General features: G+C 39.3%; 1 protein-coding gene across 8 annotated transcripts in view; it reads left to right on the forward strand.

Annotated features, from left to right (window-relative positions):
• Nucleotides 1–18,486, forward strand: part of DOCK3 (dedicator of cytokinesis 3) — a 175,967-nt gene that overhangs the window by 42,065 nt on the left and 115,416 nt on the right. For 7 of the 8 annotated variants that reach the window (XM_079794397.1, XM_079794396.1, XM_079794399.1 and 4 more), the window contains exons 3-5: nt 303–343; nt 4,060–4,115; nt 4,595–4,691. In XM_079794397.1, the coding sequence (XP_079650523.1) occupies nt 303–343; nt 4,060–4,115; nt 4,595–4,691 (194 nt within the window). Of the gene's footprint in view, nt 1–302; nt 344–4,059; nt 4,116–4,594; nt 4,692–18,486 lie in introns of those variants that run through there. The other variant, XM_079794403.1, reaches the window with a different exon arrangement.

The following is an 18,486-nucleotide window of genomic DNA, read 5'->3' on the forward strand; positions in this document are numbered from 1 at the left end:
GTAGATGAGTGGATAAAGAAGCTGTGGTACATTTATACAATGGACTACTACTTGGCTGTGAAAAAACAAGGAAATATTACCTTTTGCAACAGCAGAGATGGACCTAGGGCGTTATCCTTTTTGAAGAAAATTGAGAATGTTGTATTTATTGTAAGGCTGTGCCTTTTGGAGTAAACTACTAAAGAAGGCACAGTTAATGTGTCTTTATTAGAAAAGTTTGCATTAATTTTTCTAACAATGCTCATGTCTCACAGAAAATGACAACAATGTGATTTTAATATCCTTTGTATGCTTCCTTTTAGGTTGGTACAGAGGAGTTTCAACAAAGAAGCCAAATGTAAAGGTACTGAATAATTTTATTACCTTTTTTAATGTAGGAGCTGCCTAGTATGTTTGTTTTATATAAAAACAATTCTTATTTGCCCTTTTACAATCTTTTACAGAGGCCACACTCATTTCTTCCTTCTCAGAGCTGTATCAGTCTCTGCTCTGTTTCAGCACTGTTAGAATGGTTTTTATTTTAAAGGATAGAAAATACATATATGGCCATAGTTGGAAAGCTTATTTTGGAAAAGCCTATTAGGACATTTAATTTTAAAAAAATTTAAATTTTTAATTGTTGAAAGTATTACATATGTCTCCCTTTCCCCCACCTTTGACCTCTCCCCAGCTGCTCCCTCCCCCCAGCACATGCCCTCACCCCCATACTGTCTGTCCATTGGTTATGCTTATCTGCATGCATACAGTCCTTTGGTTGACAAAACTAAATGGAGTTATTCTTAGGCCCGGTTTTGTGGAGCCATGTGATTAGTTAGAGGAATTTTGTTTGTAAAATACAGAATGAAAAGATTTTCAAATGGTATTCAATTAGATGTCTTTGTTGATCATAATGTTATTGTTAAAATATGAATTTAAACAAGACTTGTAAGTGTAGAATACTAATTTTGTTAACTAGATTTTATGTGTTTATTCTGTTACCAGTTAATATTAATTTGAGCAAACAAAATAATATTTTAATTAACAGTTATAATATACTTAGGAACATTATTCTCAATTCATTTGCAAAATCTTTTTTTTTTTTAAATCCTTACCCGAGGGTGGTTTTCCATTGATTTTTAGAAAGAGTGGAAGACAGGGAAAGACAGAGAGAAATATTGATGTGAGAGAAACACATTGATTGGTTGCCTCCTGCACGTGCCCCTACCTGGGTTAGGGATCCTGCAAATGGGGTACGTGCCCTTGACCAGGAATCGAATCCACAACCCTTTGGTCTGTGGGCTGATGCTCTAACCACTGAACCATGCCAGCCAGGGCTAATTTGTTAGTTTTTAAGGTAATAACTATGAGAAGACAACATCTTCAGACTTCAAATTCTCATAACCAGGGCTTCTCTTCCTAGGCACTATTGATATTTTGGGCCAGATACTTTTTTTTTTCCATGTGAGATTTGATGAGTTCACATTTATCAAAGATCTACTGTGTGTCTGATACAGTATTAAAAATTTCAGATATATTGTCTCATTTATCCTCATAATTACATTATAATATAAGTACTGATATCATCTATATTTTATAGTTGAGGATGTTCAAGTTCAGAAAGGCTAAGCAATTTGCCAAGCCCACAATGCTTACAAGTTGAGGTTTGAGTTAGTCTAATGTGAAAGCCAATATGTTTTTATTTTGTCAGGTGGACCCAAGATTAATATTAATAGCTCTTTATAGCATGAATACAATTTTTTTGGTGTGGTTTTTGTTAATCCTCACCTGAGGATATTTTTTCCATTGATATTTAGAGAGAGTGGAAGGGAGGGGGAGAGACAGAGAGAGAGAAACATAGATTGGTTGCCTCCCACATGTGCCCCAATCGGGGTCAGGATTGAGTTTACAACTGAGGTACATGCCCTTGACCAGAATTGAATCCGAGACCCTTCAGTTCGTGAGCCGATGCTCTAACCATTGAGCAACCGGCTAGGGCTACAGTTATTTTTAATAATAATAATTTTTTATTTTTCCATCACCATGTATCCCCCCTATATCCTCTTCCACCTCCAACCCCCAAGCCCCCACAATCACCACACTGTTGTCTGTGTCCATAAATTCTTTTTTTTCCCCTTTTTTGCTCAATCCCTCCCCCACAAACCCCTGCCCCCAAACTGTCTTCCTGCTCTCTGTGCCAGATAATAGTTTGTTGTGGGAGGCTGTCTTGTGCATTATTAGATGTTTAGCAGCATATATCACCTCTACTTACTACATGTCAGTAACATCCCCCCTCAAGTTGTGACAACGAAAAATGTCTCCAGCCAAGGCCCAAGGGCGGGGGGGTGGGGTGGTGGGGAGTAAAATTGCCCTGGTTGAGAACCACTGCGCATAGGTCACATTTTCCCTTGCATTTCTCATTTTAAAACACACTTTCAGTTGTTATTTCCATCTTTGGAATGCTTATAAGGACACAATTTTTATTTTTTGTTTTTTATCTTGATTTAGAATTGTCAAAAATTTAGAACTTGAATAAATGAGAAATCTTATAAATGGTTGGAAAGCTGTAATTTGTGAGTGTGTGTATTTTGGTAATACCAACTCGGTTCATGAATCTTGGATTATTGTAGCATTTATAAAAACACATATCTATATACCTTTTAATAGCTTTTATTTGTATTCTTAAACTTAAAAAATTAAGAGATGGAAAGACAATAACTGAATTTCATTTACTGAAGCAATATTTTGTAGAACTATGGTTTAAATTTCTTTAGTGTTTGAAAAAGATAACCATTTACTGATTAACACACTTAAAATTAAAAAATACATTCCTATACATTTTTCTTAATAATATGGTCACAAGAAGAATTTCAGTAGGTTTTTCATAGCTATTAACAAATTTGGTTTAGAAGGAACATACCTCAACTTAATAAAGACTATATATGACAAGCCCACAGCCAGTAGCACATAGACGGGGTGGCCACTCTCACCACTCTTACTTAACATAGCACTGGGAAGTCCTAGCTAGTAAGAAAGGGAATTAAAAGGTCTTTATATTGGGAAGGAAGAAATAACATTTTATTTGTTTGCAGATGATATTATTTGTACAGAATCCTAAGGTTCCACCAAAAAACTGCTAGAACTAATCAACAAATTAAGTAAAATTGCAGGACATATAATTAACACACAGAAATTAGTTGTGTTTCTATATACTAACAATTAAATATCTGAAAAAGAAATAAAGAAAACAATCCAGTTCACACTAGCATAAAACACAATAAAATATTGAGGAATAAATTTAACCAAGGAGGTGAAAGATATGTACACTAAACTATAAAATGCATTACTGTAGTTTAGCTGCTGATGGCCTTGTGAGGTATAGACTGAGTTTATTTTAGTGGTGTGGGCCAAAGTGTATAAAAAATTTAGGCCATTTGTGGGTAAAAGAAGAAATAAAAAATGTAATTTGTGTTTTATGGGAAAGGAGTTTCATACATCAGGAAAAGGATGAAACATTGATTGGAAAACTTAATTTTTTAAAACAAAATGCATTTTTTTATCCGTTAGGAATTGAAATCATGTTATGGCAAATACCCAAGTGGAAATCATTTAGAAAGAATAAAAGAAAAATTAGTTATAGAGGCTCCCAAATTGATAAATGGTTTTGAATACAAATATTAGCCAGAGTCTGAGAATTGTTTCTCTAGCGCTGAGCAGAATAATCTGTGAGTTGTTGGCCAGACAATATTGTTGATTTTAGATTCATGCCAAGTTCTGTACATTTTATATCCTGAGAATGATTTGATGGAATATTTTCAATCTGTAACTTAAAAAATACAGTTTGTGATTAAGATCACAGTTTTTCCCTGAGGATAGACTCTGATTGCAAATGACAATGAATATATAACATAATATAATTTGTAAAACATTGCATTCTTAATTAGCAAAGCGGTTGCTATATCAAGAGATCTATTATGTTGTTGATAGAGTATTTCTATGCTGAAATCTGACTTCTGTTTTAGTATATGTGAGATATTAATCACAGATTATTTTTTCTAATAGAAAACCTTTTCTCTTTTACAGGGGATCTTTCCTGCAAATTACATTCACTTAAAAAAGGCAATTGTCAGTAATAGGGGGTGAGTAGTTGGCCTTACTAAATTTATTTATAGTTTTTGTCGGTTGCAGAGGAGGGCTTTGGTGTGTTTTTTGTTTTGTTTTGTTATTGTATAAGTATGCTATTGACATGTTTTCCTGCCAAAAACATAATTGCTTCATTCATCATATGTAATTCTGAGGACATAATTTTTTGTTAAAATACTGACAACTTTAATTTGTTTTCCTGTGTCCTGGAAAGATAACCTGAGTTGTGAGTTTTATAAAAATCATTTCACATACAGTATTTTTTAAAATGATGTACTATTTTGAGAATAGCCGCGAGTTTGACATGCTTGACTCACACTATTGCAGGATGTTACTGCAAAGGATCTTCAGTAATTATGTGTACCTCTTTTTATATTTGCATTAATTTAAAATTTGAGTTACACATGGTGAAAAGGGCAGTACATAGTATTCTGGTAATTTATCAAAGATAATGTGGCTGTTTTTCGTGGTCTAGGCAGTATGAAACTGTGGTTCCTCTTGAAGATTCCATTGTGACTGAGGTTACAGCAACTCTACAAGAATGGGCCAGTCTGTGGAAACAACTCTATGTGGTAAGTAGTTGATAATTAGTTTATTATATCATTAAAGTTTCATTGTATCAAGTGAAAAAATTGCCTGGCCTATGACAATTGCACAATTTTTAGGTTTCTGAATATTTGCAGTTTTTCAAATGTATGCTCTTAATATTAGCTGAAAAATAGTAGGCTGCGTTTTTATCAACCTGAAGAGAGCACATTATTCATATGCCTGCAGTCTCTCCGCCCTGTCTCAGTAAGTAGAATGTAAGATCTGTAACACCAGGGATTTTAGTGATCTTACTCATTGTTGGATCCCCGGAAGCTTCCATGAAACAGGTATTTGCTGAACAAGTGAGCAAACTGGAGAGTTACATTGCGAACCTAATGGTAGGTAAAGGCCAAGAAGTTGTACCAACAGTTTCTTACAGCTGCTAAACCTAAAAGACATGCCATACATGACACTCTGTTAGGCCAACAGTTAATAAAAACCCAGGCGACATCCTCTGGAAATACAGGGTAGAGAGTGATAAGACACATAAAATTTAGACCAGCCGAAACTGGTTTGGCTCAGTGGATAGAGCGTCGGCCTGCGGACTGGAAGGTCTCAGGTTCGATTCCGGTCAAGGGCATGTACCTTGGTTGCGGGCACTTCCCCAGTGGGGGGTGTGCAGGAGGCAGCTGATCGATGATTCTCTCTCATCGATGTTTCTAACTCTCTATCTATCCCTCTCCCTTCCTCTCTGTAAAAAATCAATAAAAAAATATATAAAAGATTTAACCCTTTCTCTAAAAAAAAATAAATAAATAAAATAAAATAAAATAAAATAAAATTTAGACCAAAAATAAGTGACAGGGTTTGGGTTCTGAACAAGATGGAATAAACCCATTTGACTTTACTCCTAATAATCACAACTTTTTTGTTAATAACAATTTAAAAATGAATAAGTAGTCATATGTTACCATATGGATGACGTATACTGCATTGGACATATGCTCTTAACTTTATTATTATTAAAAACCCTTAGTGAACACCCTTGTATACTAATTTTCAACTGTATTTTTAATTGTTGTTTTAAGTAATTTGTTAAAGAGGAAATTTTGCTTTTCAATAATATTTCTTCATTTATACTCTTACCAGTATATCAGATGTATCTTATTCTTTCACACAGCCTCACTAATATTAAATATTAATTTTTTTGTTTTCCATTTAATAGATGAAAAAGGTCTGGGTGATTTTTACCAAGGGCATCATGGAGACCTTTACTTGGTTCTCATTGTACAGTTTATCACATTCATGGGCTTTGAAATCGGTATACGTTGTGTTCCCCATTTAAAATGACAAGTCTGCCTATAGCAGTTCAACAAGTATGTATGAAGCACCTACTGTGGTGTGCCAGGCATTGTGCTGGGCATCAGAACATACAGAAATAATTAAAAGAGGAATTGAACTCAGAGACCTCTGTCATACCTATAATCAACAGATTTCCCCAAGTATGAAGATGTTTTTAGAGCCACTGTAATTGAATATTTTAAATTCATTTAATAAACCAAGGATGTATTGTTCCCATGATATACTCATGTGGCCCTACTCCAATATTTTTTTCCCAATCTTTTTTTAAATAACTTTTAAAATCCTGTGCCAGTGTAGCATGCTTTTGTTTCTTGTGCAGTCTATCTTGTGCTGAACTTTATAAAATATCTACTCTATATGTTGTCACTCCTTCATACTCAAATATTTGGAGTCTGAACCCATGATTCACTACTTTCTGATAGCATACTTACTTGAATAGCATTGGTCCGATTCAGTCTGTCATGTTCAACCAACATTTATTGAGAAACAACTCTGTGCTGCTAGGATGTTATTCTACACTAGAGGCCCGGTGCATGAAAATTCATACACTGGAGTGGGGGTCCCTCAGCTCGGCCTGCCCCCTCTCACAGTCCGGGAGCCCTCAGGGGCGGGAGGCGACCGGCGATCAGGGGAAGGTGATGCCCCCCATACCCAGACCCTTCCTGTTAGGACCTGGAAATAGAAAGATAAATGGCTTCTGGTCTTGACTCTAGAGAATTTAAGGAGTGGTGGAAGAGAGAGATGAGTAAACTGATAAGAAAAAAACTATGCAAATTAAATGCTATGTCCACACAAAATCTGCACAAGGATGCTTCTAGCAGATTTTTTCATAATTGTTGTAACTTGAAAGCAACCAAGAGGTCCTTCAGTAGGTGATGGATTAATAAACTGGTACCTGCAAACAATAGAATATTATTTAGCATTAAACAGAAAATGAGCTATCAAGCCATGAAAAGACATGGAAGAACCTTAAGTACATATTACTAAATGAAGGAACCAATCTGAAAGGGCTATATACTGAGTGATTTCAATTTTATGACAACCTGGAAAAGCCAAAACTATAGAGACGGAAAGGAGATCAGTGGCTATGGGGAAGGAGAGATGAACAGGCAGAGCACAGAGGCTTTTATGGTAGAGCAGGGAAACAACTCTGTGCTGCTAGGATGTTATTCTACACTAGAGGCCCGGTGCATGAAAATTCATACACTGGAGTGGGGGTCCCTCAGCTCGGCCTGCCCCCTCTCACAGTCCGGGAGCCCTCAGGGGCGGGAGGCGACCGGCGATCAGGGGAAGGTGATGCCCCCATCACACCTCTGCTGCTGCCAATGCTGGCAGCACAAACCTTGGCCAGCCCTAGTTACCTGAGCCTCGGGTGTTCCTGGGCGGCTGGGCAGCCACCATCCAAGGCTTGCCTGTGCCTCGGGCCGGCCCTAGGCGGCTGGGGGGCTGAGGGGACTGGAGGACTCCAGAGGCAGGTGTGTGGAGTGGCCGGACCCGCCTGGGGGCGGGCACAGCTGTGCTGCGCGCCTGCTGCCCAGCGGGGCTGAGGGGACTGGGCGCCGTCATCTTGTGGCTGTGGGTGCCGCCATCTTTGAGGGTGTGGCAGTCAATTAGCATATTCCCTCCTTATTGGCTGTGGGCGCTGCCATCTTTGTGAGGGTGTGATGGTCAATTAGTATATTCCCTCTTTATTAGATAGGATTTGTTTAAACCCATAGAATGTACACCAAGATGGAACCCTGATGGAAACTATCAACTTTAGATGGTAGTGTGTAAATATAAGTTTATCAGTTGTAACAAATGTACCACTTTGGTTGGGGAATTTGATAATGGGGAAGGCTATGCATCTGTGGGGTAAGGGGCATATGGGAAATCTCTGTACCTTCTTGATTTTGCTGAGAACTTAAAACTTACTTTAAAAATCTTTATTAAAAATTATGCAAGTGTGGAATTACAATCTAAAATAAAGTCCAAATATATGATGTCCATTTATTCCTCCTTATCATAAACCTCTTTAATCATGTTTGTCTGAGTTTGTCTGTGACACATGTCTTTAAGAATGATAAATTCATATTCAACTGTAAAGATGAGTTTGGCTACTATAAATGCCATGTCTAATATGCAAATGTAACAAATTCACACTACCCCACACTCTATCCCCATCCAGTTACACAATGACATAATTTTACTATAGTCTTTCTTAGGCTGGTTCTTATTCTTATGAGAACATTTTTTGAGATTTAAAAAAACCACTCTATTACAGTTTACATTGCCTTTTTAAATGTTTTGAATAATCATATTCCTTTGGATTTTCTCTCTTTACATGTAGTAGATCTATTCTTTCTGTCTTACCTCTGGCATGTTTTATATTTTAAAAGAGCAGCATTAAAATACTGGAAAGGCAGGTTAAATTACATAGCCTAAAAAAACAAAGTACATTTATCTAGAACTCGGTTCCCTATGTTGTCAGTCTAAGCTCAGGCTTATGTATGAGAAAAGGTGTTACAAAAGGATTCTAAAGTTGTTCAAGCATAATATCATTTATAGGAGCAGCACACTGCTGCCTGCCATCAGAAGTTGCCGTAGCCTGGAAACTCATTGCCTAGCAACCACATACTCACTCTGTCTGTTCTCTAGGCAACATTCTCCAATCTCCAGTCCATTTTGTGTGTCTTGGTGTTTCATCTTTTTCAGCCATAAACATTTTAATGTTTCAGCAAAGAGTGCTTCTTATCTTTGTAATTACCTCTCATAAGGACCACAGAACGTGTATTCTTAGTTACTTTTGTTTTTTTCCAGTCTCTTTATCACAATACTGATTTTCTGCTGTTGAACATATATTGGTGGGATTAATACAGGATGTCTCAAAAAACGTATACACACTTAAGAGCTGATAGCTCAATTGATGTTTCTTTTCAGATTTAACCCATTGGAATTAATAATTATTCAAAGTGTGTGTATATTTTTTGGGACACCCTGTATATTGAACTGTAACAAGTGTTTCTTTATATATTGATTAATACTTAGAAATTCTATTCATAAAAATAAAGAATATATTCTATAAATTTATCATCCTTGATCTTTTAAAATTTAGTGTATTAAAGGTAGTTGGTAGTTCTATTTTAAAATTACATTGTATTGAATATTTGATCAATTTAGTGATTACAAAAGTCTGTGAGGAGGTACAGTTATTCTATTTTATAAAGGAGGATACTGAGGCACAGTATGAATTGATGTACCAACCTGGTACATGAATTTATTATAGCCATTTAGTCTCTCATTAAGTATTGTTGAATCCCCTGTTTGCAAGACCATGTGCAGAATGTTGAGACCACATATAATGTCCATTAACAGCAGTAGTTAGTTTTGGATATCGAGGCCAATATGCATATCTTTATAAAGAGTTTATTTTAATAATACTGCTAAAGTTACCAAAAATGTGAAGGGCAACCAAAACTTCTCATATACAGTTAGTGGAAGGCAATGTTGTATAAGTCAGGAGTCAGAAGTGGGGGTGTAAAGATATCATCCTGAGACTTGGTTTAAACATTGCTTACTACACATGAGCAGCATCCAAAGAGCAGTTAAAAAGGGGGTCCTTGTAGCTCTCAGTGCCTTCTTCACTTGGAGGTACGGTCTCTTCTTTCCTTGATCCTTGGGAGAGCTCCGTGTTTCTGGCCTTGGGGGTGTGCCAGGGTGCCTTCTTCTCTGCCGTGCGTGGGCTTCAGTGGAGACGAGGCCGGTTATCCAGGAGATCAGGAGCTCGCCCTGAACTCTCAGGCAACCAGCTGGCAAACACATCCTGGGAGAGCAGGGGCTCTGGCTTGGTCTGTGTTGCCCCCAGGGATCTTCAGCCAGTTGTTGCCATGCTCACATTTCTACATACAGACGCACACATTCATGCCCATACTGTTAGCTTGCTTCATGATTCCACATTTTACTGTTGTCTTAGTTTATAAATGCAAGTGTTATTTGGCTTTCTATTCTGCATTAGAACGGTTACCTTTAAAAAACATACAAATGTAGCAGAATGATTTTAAAGTTCCTGGAAGAATTTTGGACAGAACCAAAAGCAGTACTAAATAACAGCTGTTGGTGATATTCTTCTAGATTCTAATAGTAAGATGTTTATGCAGACATTTCATTAAAAAGGAAGTATAAACCACTAGTAAACATATTAAAACATGCTCAACCATTCATAGAAATAAATACCAATTAAGAGGAGATATGGACTTTTACTTATCAGATTGATAAGACTAAAGGGATTGACAATACCTAGTGTTTGATGTTGATGTAGATATAAACATGTTGGAGTGCAATTTGGCGATACTTATTAATCTGTTAAATGCGCCCATCCTTCTACGAAGCAGTTTTACTTATCAGACTCTGACGCAGATGTGCCTTGCCTGGATCACTAAGATAGTAAGAGTGGCTGTGCACCATCGTTGGTAATTGTAGAGGACAGGACAACTAAAGTCTTCAGTTGGGACCGGGTAAGAATTATGGTGTATTTATTTGATAAAGTTAAAAAGGAAAAATCTCATTGCCCTCCAAAAAACTTCCATCCAGTCTTTTAATTGTTAATTTCTTTTCCTTCCTCATTTATTACATATAGATCTTTCAATAAGCTATCTTAAGTCACTCAATTGCTCTCCATCTCAGCATCTTTTCTTACTGATTTGATTCGTAGGGGAAAACTGTATAACACTGGCCTAAATAAAGAGAAGAAAGAGGAAAGGGGATGTGTGTGGCATTTTTATTTCCTTTCCCTTTTGTTCCTTTCTCCATACAACAGGGACCATGATCTCTTTAAAATGCATGTGGGATCATAGTGTCCCTTCAGTGGTCAGCCTTTCCGTAGTTCCTGTTGCACTTAAAATAAATGCCAGCGCCTGTCATGACCCCTGTCTGCGTCTCCATCCCACTGTCCCGTTTGCCAAGGCATTACGCTGTTCACACCTGGGATCTTTGCTGTTGATTCTTCTACCTGGAGTGTTCACCCCTGGCTCTTCACTGTCCAACTCCTCCTCATCCTTTGGTCTCTATTTAAATATGGCAATAGTTTGGGGAGACCTGGGGAGGGGGCGAGAGCAGGATGGAGGGGACTAATGGGGGAGGGGGGGACATCGGTAATACTTGCAATAATAAAGATAAATAAAAATATGTATTGCTTCATCTAAGGCTTTCCCTAGCAATTCAACCGAAGTAGGTCCCTGGTCTTTGTTACCACAGTGCTGTGTGGGCTACCTTCAGTGACTTTTTTTGGTTTTTAATTTAGCTCTCATTGTTTCCCTTGCTAATCTGTCAATTCCATAAAGATAAGTGCTTGTTTTATTTTCCTTATCTCTGTATAACCCAGTGCCTGACAGTGCGCCCGTATGTACACATACACTCATTCATTTCCTAATACATATTCATTGTGTTTAAAAATACACACTATCTGTTAAGTAAATGAATGAATGTATTGAACTTAAGAGTTATTATATACTAAATAAAAATAAGCAGATTATAGAGCAGATTTCCAGTGGGGGCGTGCAGGAGGCAGCGGATTGATGTTACTCTCTCACATTGATGTTTCTCCCTCCCCTCCCCTCTTCCTTCTCCTCCCCTCCCCCTTCCCTTCCCTTCCCCCTTCCCCTCCCCCCTCCTCTCTCTCCCCTCTCCCCCTCCCCCTCCCTCTCCCCCTCAAATCAATAAAAATATATTTTAAAAAGAATATTATGCTAAGTGAAATAAGTCAGACTGAAAAAGTTAACCATATGATATCACTTACATATGGGGTATAAAAATGAAAATAACAAATAAACAAGAAAAACAAACAAAAACTCATAAACGCAGACAACAATATGGTGGTGACCAGAGGGAACTGGGGTGGGGGGTGTTAAAGAGCAAAGGGGATCAGATATATATGGTGATGTAAAACGATTTGATTTGGGTGGTGGTCACAGTGCGACATGCAAATAATGTATCATAGAATTGACACTTATGAATTTATTAACCAATGTCACCTCAATAAACTTAATTTTAAAAAATTGAAAAAAATCTTTTGACATGAATAATACTATTAACACTTTAAAGCTTGCTATATTATAGATATTTTTTAAAAAATCAAATCCACATGACAACATTGAAGAAGATAGTAGTATTTTTATTTTACAGATGAAGAAACCAAGAGTTAGAGAGGTAACAAAAATTGCCCCATATCACAGACCTAGTGATCTCAAAGTAAATTGAGTGTGACACCAGGCGCCAAGCCGTCCTCCAGTCATGCCAAGGCAGGGAGCTTCAGGGGCTCTTTTTGAGGGGCTCCTGTGAGGACAGGCCCAGAGCATGGCTCCTTGCACTCCACTGCCATCATGCACCAGGTACACAGCTGTCTCTGAGGACGCAGTCCCGGACCTGCCGTCTTCCTTACATTCCAGCTGCGTATTGTTTATTTTTCAGTATTTCCAAAATAAAAAATACAGACACATTTTTTTTGTGCTGCCTTCATTTATCTACTTATTTACTTTGCTGCAAAAAGCTTTATTGTTTCATTCGGTCCAATGCATGGGGGAGGGCTTCAGGGTGGTTAAAAGAGTGGCTAGTAGTTTGGGGGGGGACTCAGGTAAAAGCCAGACCTCAGGGGGGTGCAGAGGGGCCCCGCGAAGGCCTCTGGGCTCCCACGGCTCCTGGTCGAGCTTGAGGGCGAGCCTTTCGAAGAGACACTCGCCCAGCCCAGCCTGGGGGCCGGCAGCCTGCAGAGCGGAGTCAGGGGTCGCCCCTCTTCCTGATGAGCTTCACCTGCTCACCCCGGAAGTGGCTCTCCAGGAAGCCACAGCGCTCTGCGCGGGCAGAGCCAGGGCCCGCAGCTCCAGCCGGGCCTGGCGCCGGTTCCTCTCCAAGGAGAGGGGGGTGTGGAGCCGCAGAGGCAGGCTGGCCAGGCGGTTGGCCGCAGCCTCCACCTGGTGGAATAATTCTGGTGGATTTGGGAGCTCATGGTTGTTCAGCAATGAGGAGTTAAGGAAGATAAAAACCCGGTGTGTTGGCCGGTCTCGGAGGTGGTTCTGAAGGTGGTGACTGGATAAGAGGCAGGAGAGGGGCCGGAGGCTGGGAGAAGGGGCGCGGCACCCCTGGGTCTGTTCCGTCCAAACTGCTGAAGCAAAAGACAGATCCGGGACCGCCTGTGCTGCCTTTAGATGATAATCTGGGAGAAGACATACTGGAATTGCATGAGCATTTTGTTATTCTGTGGTGAAAATAGTACAGAATATTAGAATATTCTAGATTGGGGATTCTGTTGGAAATCTAGGTTATAATAGCCTTATCTGTATCTCTTCAGTATGTCATCTGCTCATTGCATGTGCATTTTTCTGACTGCAGCATAAAAATATAAGGAATTACTTACAAGTATTGAATATTTTATATCTGGGTGTGTAATACACAGTTATGATAGAATCTTCTTGGTTTCCTCTCTTTGTGTCCCCCTTTAAATATCTTTAGCCATGTTGGGAGTTCTCAGCACTACTTGAATCTATGGCTTGATGTCTTTTATTGGCTTTGAAAAAAATCTAAATTTTCAAATATTGCTTCTGTTCTGTATTCTCTCTTCTGTTTTGGGATTGCAATTACATATGCGTTAGATACATATAAAAGTTACATTGTATACCTGTAACTACTATATTATAGGTCAACTGTAATTGAAAAATAAATTTATAAAAAAAGAAATAAACATTGACAGTAATTTAGAAGCCCCTTCTGCTCCCTTCTCTGCTGAATGACCATTATCTTTTGTGATAATAATTTCCTTGTTCTTTTCTCTATAATTTTCTTCCTATAGGAAGACCTTGTGAGCTTTTTGTTCATTCTTCCATTCTAGAAATATTAATCATTTTTTATCTAATATTTTGAATCTCTAGAATACAACAGTCAATGAAATAGACACAATTACCTGCCTTCATGACCTTTACAGCCTAGTGATAGAACTTACATTTTGTGGTTAATTTTATTAAAATACCTCATAGAACCTATTTTTTCTTTGTCTCATTTTTTATTCATTAAGTACAAATGTGTATTGTGTGCTTAAAGAACTGTGTTGTGTTATGCCTTAGAATGCAGTGGTGACAAGCTGACAATCGTTCTATCCCTTATAAATACGTTGGTACAGGAATCTGGTTTTCTTTCTTGAAGATAATTTACAGTTTAAAAATTATTCCCCCAGTAGTTTCAGCTTATTTTAGCAGCATCTGTCATACATGTGGGAAGCTAAACCATTTTTAAAAATCGTTATTGTTGAGAATATTACAGATGTCCCCCTCCCCCCATTGCTCCCCTCTACCCAGGTCTCGCCCCACCCCTACTGTCTATGTCCATAGGTAAGATCTTTGGTTAATCTCCCCCCTCCCCCATTCCCTCTGAGATTCCTCAGTCTGTTCCATGCTTCCATGCCTCTGATTCTGTTTTATTCACCAGTTTATTTTGTTCATTAGATTTCATGTTTGTTTATTTTAATTTTTAGATTCACTTGTTGGTAGATATGTTTTTGTTGCCATTTTATTGTTCACTTTTTTTTTCTCTCTCTTCTTCTTAAATAATACCCTTCAGCATTTCATGTAATACTGGTTTGGTGGTGATGAACTCCTTTAGCTTTTTCTTCTTTGTGAAGCTCTTTATCTGACCTTCAATTCTAAATGAGAGCTTTGCTGGGTAGAGTAATCTTGGTTGTAGGTCCTTACTATTCATCACTTTGAATATTTCTTGCCCCTCCCTTCTGGCCTGCAAAGTTTCTATTGAGAAATCAGCTGATAGTCATATGGGTGCTCCCTTGTAGGTAACTAATTGCCTTCCTCTTGCTGCTTTAAGATTCTCTCTTTGTGTTTAACCTTTGGCATTTTCATTATGATGTGTCTTGGTGTGGGCCTCTTTGGGCTCCTCTTGCTTGGGACTCTCTGTGCTTCCTGGACTTGTAAGTCTATTTCTTTCACCAGGTAGGGGAAGTTTTCTGTCATTATTTCTTCAAATAGGTTTTCAATATCTTGCTGTCTCTCTTCCCCTTCTGGCACCCCCATAATGCTAATGTTGGTACACTTGAAGTTGTCCCTGAGGCTCTTTATGCTATCTTCATATTTTTGGATTCTTTTTGCTCTTCTGACTGGGTGTTTTTTGCTTCCTTGTGTTCCACTTCGTTGATTTGATTCTCAGAATCATCTACTCTACTGTTAAATCACTGTAAATTGTTCTTTATTTCTGTTAGTATATGCTTAATTTCTGACTGGTCCTTTTTCATGTCTTTGGCATTCTCACTAAGATCCTTGAAAGTCTCATCAAGATCCTTGATAACCTTATAACCATGGCTTTGAACTGTGTACCCAGTAGTTTACTTGTTTCCATTTCTTTCACTTGTGATGTTTCTTTGTCTTTGCATTTTGGCTGCTTCCCTGTGTTTGTTTCTATGTATTAAGTAGAGCTACTATGTCTCCTGGAATTGGTAGAGTAGTCTTGTATAGTAGGTGTCCTGTAGAGCTCAGTGGCTCAGCCTCCCCAGTCACCTGAACTGGGCACTCTAGGTGTGCCCCTGTGTGGGCTGTGTGCACAGTCTTGTAGTTGATCCTTGATTGCTGTTGGCATCTCTGGGAGGAGTTGACCTCCAGGCCAATTGGCTATGAGGACCAGCTGTGACTACGGAAAGCTGCTGTGCAGAAGGTGAGGCCCAGCTGTGAAGCAATGCAAGCTGGTGCTGGTGCTGGGTCTTGGGCCTTTTATTGATAGGTTTGGGGCTCGCTGTCATCAGCTGCATCTTGTTTGAGAGATTTTAGCGCCTAAACCAAGATAGGCCATTCATCTGGAAAAGCTGCTGCAAACAGCCTGCGTGGGGCTGCAAATTGGATTGGGGGGGGGGCGGGGCTCAGGGAATCCCCAGGGCAGAGCTGACAGTGTGCTCCAGGCTGATGGAGACTCAGAAATGGCTGCCAGTCAGCCCTGCAACAAGGGAGGTCCCAGCACAGGAACAGTGACCCTTGTGAGCACCCCTGTCTGGGAGAAAGCCGCCCCTTAGTTTCTGCCCTGATGCCAGACAGTCCGGTTCCTTCCTGTATGTGTCTGGGTCCCCCACAGCCACTGGGTGCTGGAGCTCAGAGGTGTGGAGTCTGAGTACATTCATTCACCTGCCCTTTAAAAGGAACACCTGGGTCTCCAGCAGCCTCCGTGTCTCTCAGCCACAGTCCCTGCTGGTTTTTACGGACCGTAGTTATGGGGACTTCTCTTCCCAGCTCTGGAACTCTGGGCTGGGGGTCTGGTGTGTGGCTGGGACCCCTTGTTCCTCACAGGCGGCCTCCACAGAGACGGTCTCCCTCCCGATTAAAAAAGCTGCAAACGTGGGTGCCAGCCCAGCCCATTCCTAGCCTCCACCCCTCCTGCCAGCCTCAGTGTGCTTTCTTCTTTACTTCTCTAGTTGTAGGACTTCCATTCAGCCAGCTTTCAGTTCTGCATGATGGTGGTTCTGTATTTTAGTTGTAATTTTAATGTGATTGTGGGAGGCGGTGAGTACAGGCATTTACCCATGCCGCCATCTTGGTTCTTCTCATGAAGATAAACCATTATCTGCTGTGGCCTGAATGTTTATGTCCTCCCAACAATTATATGCTGAAAACCTAATGCCCAATGTGATGGTATCAGGAGGCAGGGCCTTTGGGAGGTGCTTAGGTCATGAGGGTGAAGCCCTCATGAGTGGAATTAGTGCTCTTTTAAAAGAGACCTGCCATGTGGGGACCCAGCAAGAAGTTCAGCCTGCAACCTCCAAGAGGGCCGTCACCAGAACCTGGCCAGGCGGGCACCCGGATCTGGAACGTCCAGCCTCCAGAACTGTGAGAAATACCTTTCTATTATTTATAAGTCAGTCTGTCTCTGGTATTTCGTTATGGCAGCCTGGGTGGATTAAGACATTATTTTACCATGTAAAAGAACATTGACTTTTTATTATTCTTCCTTGTTCTTAACCATTGATGTATTTGTTCGAAACAACAGTATTGTACCAACTATGTAAGTCAGTCATTTCTAAGACTGGATATTTAGAGAGAAAGAGAGTTAATCTAGGTAAGTGAAAAGTGACCATTAGAATGCTACAGAGAAGTTGTGTTCTTTTTAACGTGGGAAAGAAGAGTAGTTGAGCATAGATCTCCTACCAAATATCTGAGAGCTAAGAAATTGGGCACATGCTGATTCACTGTTAGTTATAGAGCATAGAGCATAGTGATAACAGGTGTGGGTATTAGTCACTGGTCTTTGACAGTAGCTGTTAATGCAGGAAGGAGAGAGGGAGAAGGAGAGGGGAGAGAGAGAGAGAGAAAATGAAAATGAACTAGGAGCATTTCCAGCACTATTTTTAGGTATAATTTCAAAACAGACTTTTGTTTATTCTCCTTTGTATTTGAAAGTGATACTGCTGATGAATTAAATCTACTTTTTATGGATAATCATAACATGACATGGTTTCTTTTCTGTAAGATGCAAGTAGATTGATTCTGTCATTGAAATAAGGGCCAATGCTGACGTTAATAATTCAAATCTTATCAGTTGTTTTGCTTCTCATCTAATTAATAGCAGTATTGTTAGAATGACAGCTTCCTAACATTTAATATCATTTTATTTTAACATATTCTTGGTCCCAAAGTATTTAAACTTTCAATTAAAGGGGAGCTCTGATTTTCTGTCCATGGCCCTTGTTTAACAGATCTTATCCCATCTCAGTCGAGAAGGTACTCCTACTACCTTTTCTTTTATTGGTTACATAATTTCACCTTTCACATTTATGACTTTACCATCTGGAATTCCTTCTCCAGAGGGAAATCTGGAATTCCAGCTTTACTTTTCTCAATATTAAAGCCAGTTTTCCCCACGCCACCTACTAACCAAGCTGTTTGCTCCCCGTTGACTGTAATGCGTCTCTGCCATATGCCAGCTGCTCATACGAGTTTGTTTCTGGGCTCTCCGTTTTGTTGTCTGTAATGCGTCAGTTTTTATCAAATGGCTTTGTGGGGTGTCTTCATATATGAGAAAGTAAATCGTAATATTTAGTAGGGCGTGTCTTTTCTTCTTTCTCCTCCTTTCCAGAGTTGGTGTGTCTGCTTGTGGGCCTTAATTCATCTATATAAATACTATATTTGAGTTTACAAAGTGCCTTTCTAAAAAATATCTTCGGAATTTATAGTGGAATAGCTCTGAATGTAGGCACTAATTTGGAGGTTCTTTAATTTATTTACAACGTCAAGTCATTCTAACGATGAGCACTTATTTTATGGTCTCCCTTCTTTTTATTTTGAGGTAATTATAGATTCACAGTCTTAAGAAACTATACAGAGCCCTGGCCGGGGTGGCTCATTTGGTTGGAACATCGTTCCATACACCAGAAGGTGGTGGGTTTGACTCCCGGTCAGGGCACATACCCAGGTTTTGGGTTCAATCCCCGGTCGGGGCATGTGGCAGGAGGCAACCAGTTGATGT

This window comes from Cnephaeus nilssonii, assembly GCF_951640355.1.
Source record: "Cnephaeus nilssonii genome assembly, chromosome: 17".
Lineage (NCBI taxonomy): Eukaryota > Metazoa > Chordata > Mammalia > Chiroptera > Vespertilionidae > Cnephaeus > Cnephaeus nilssonii.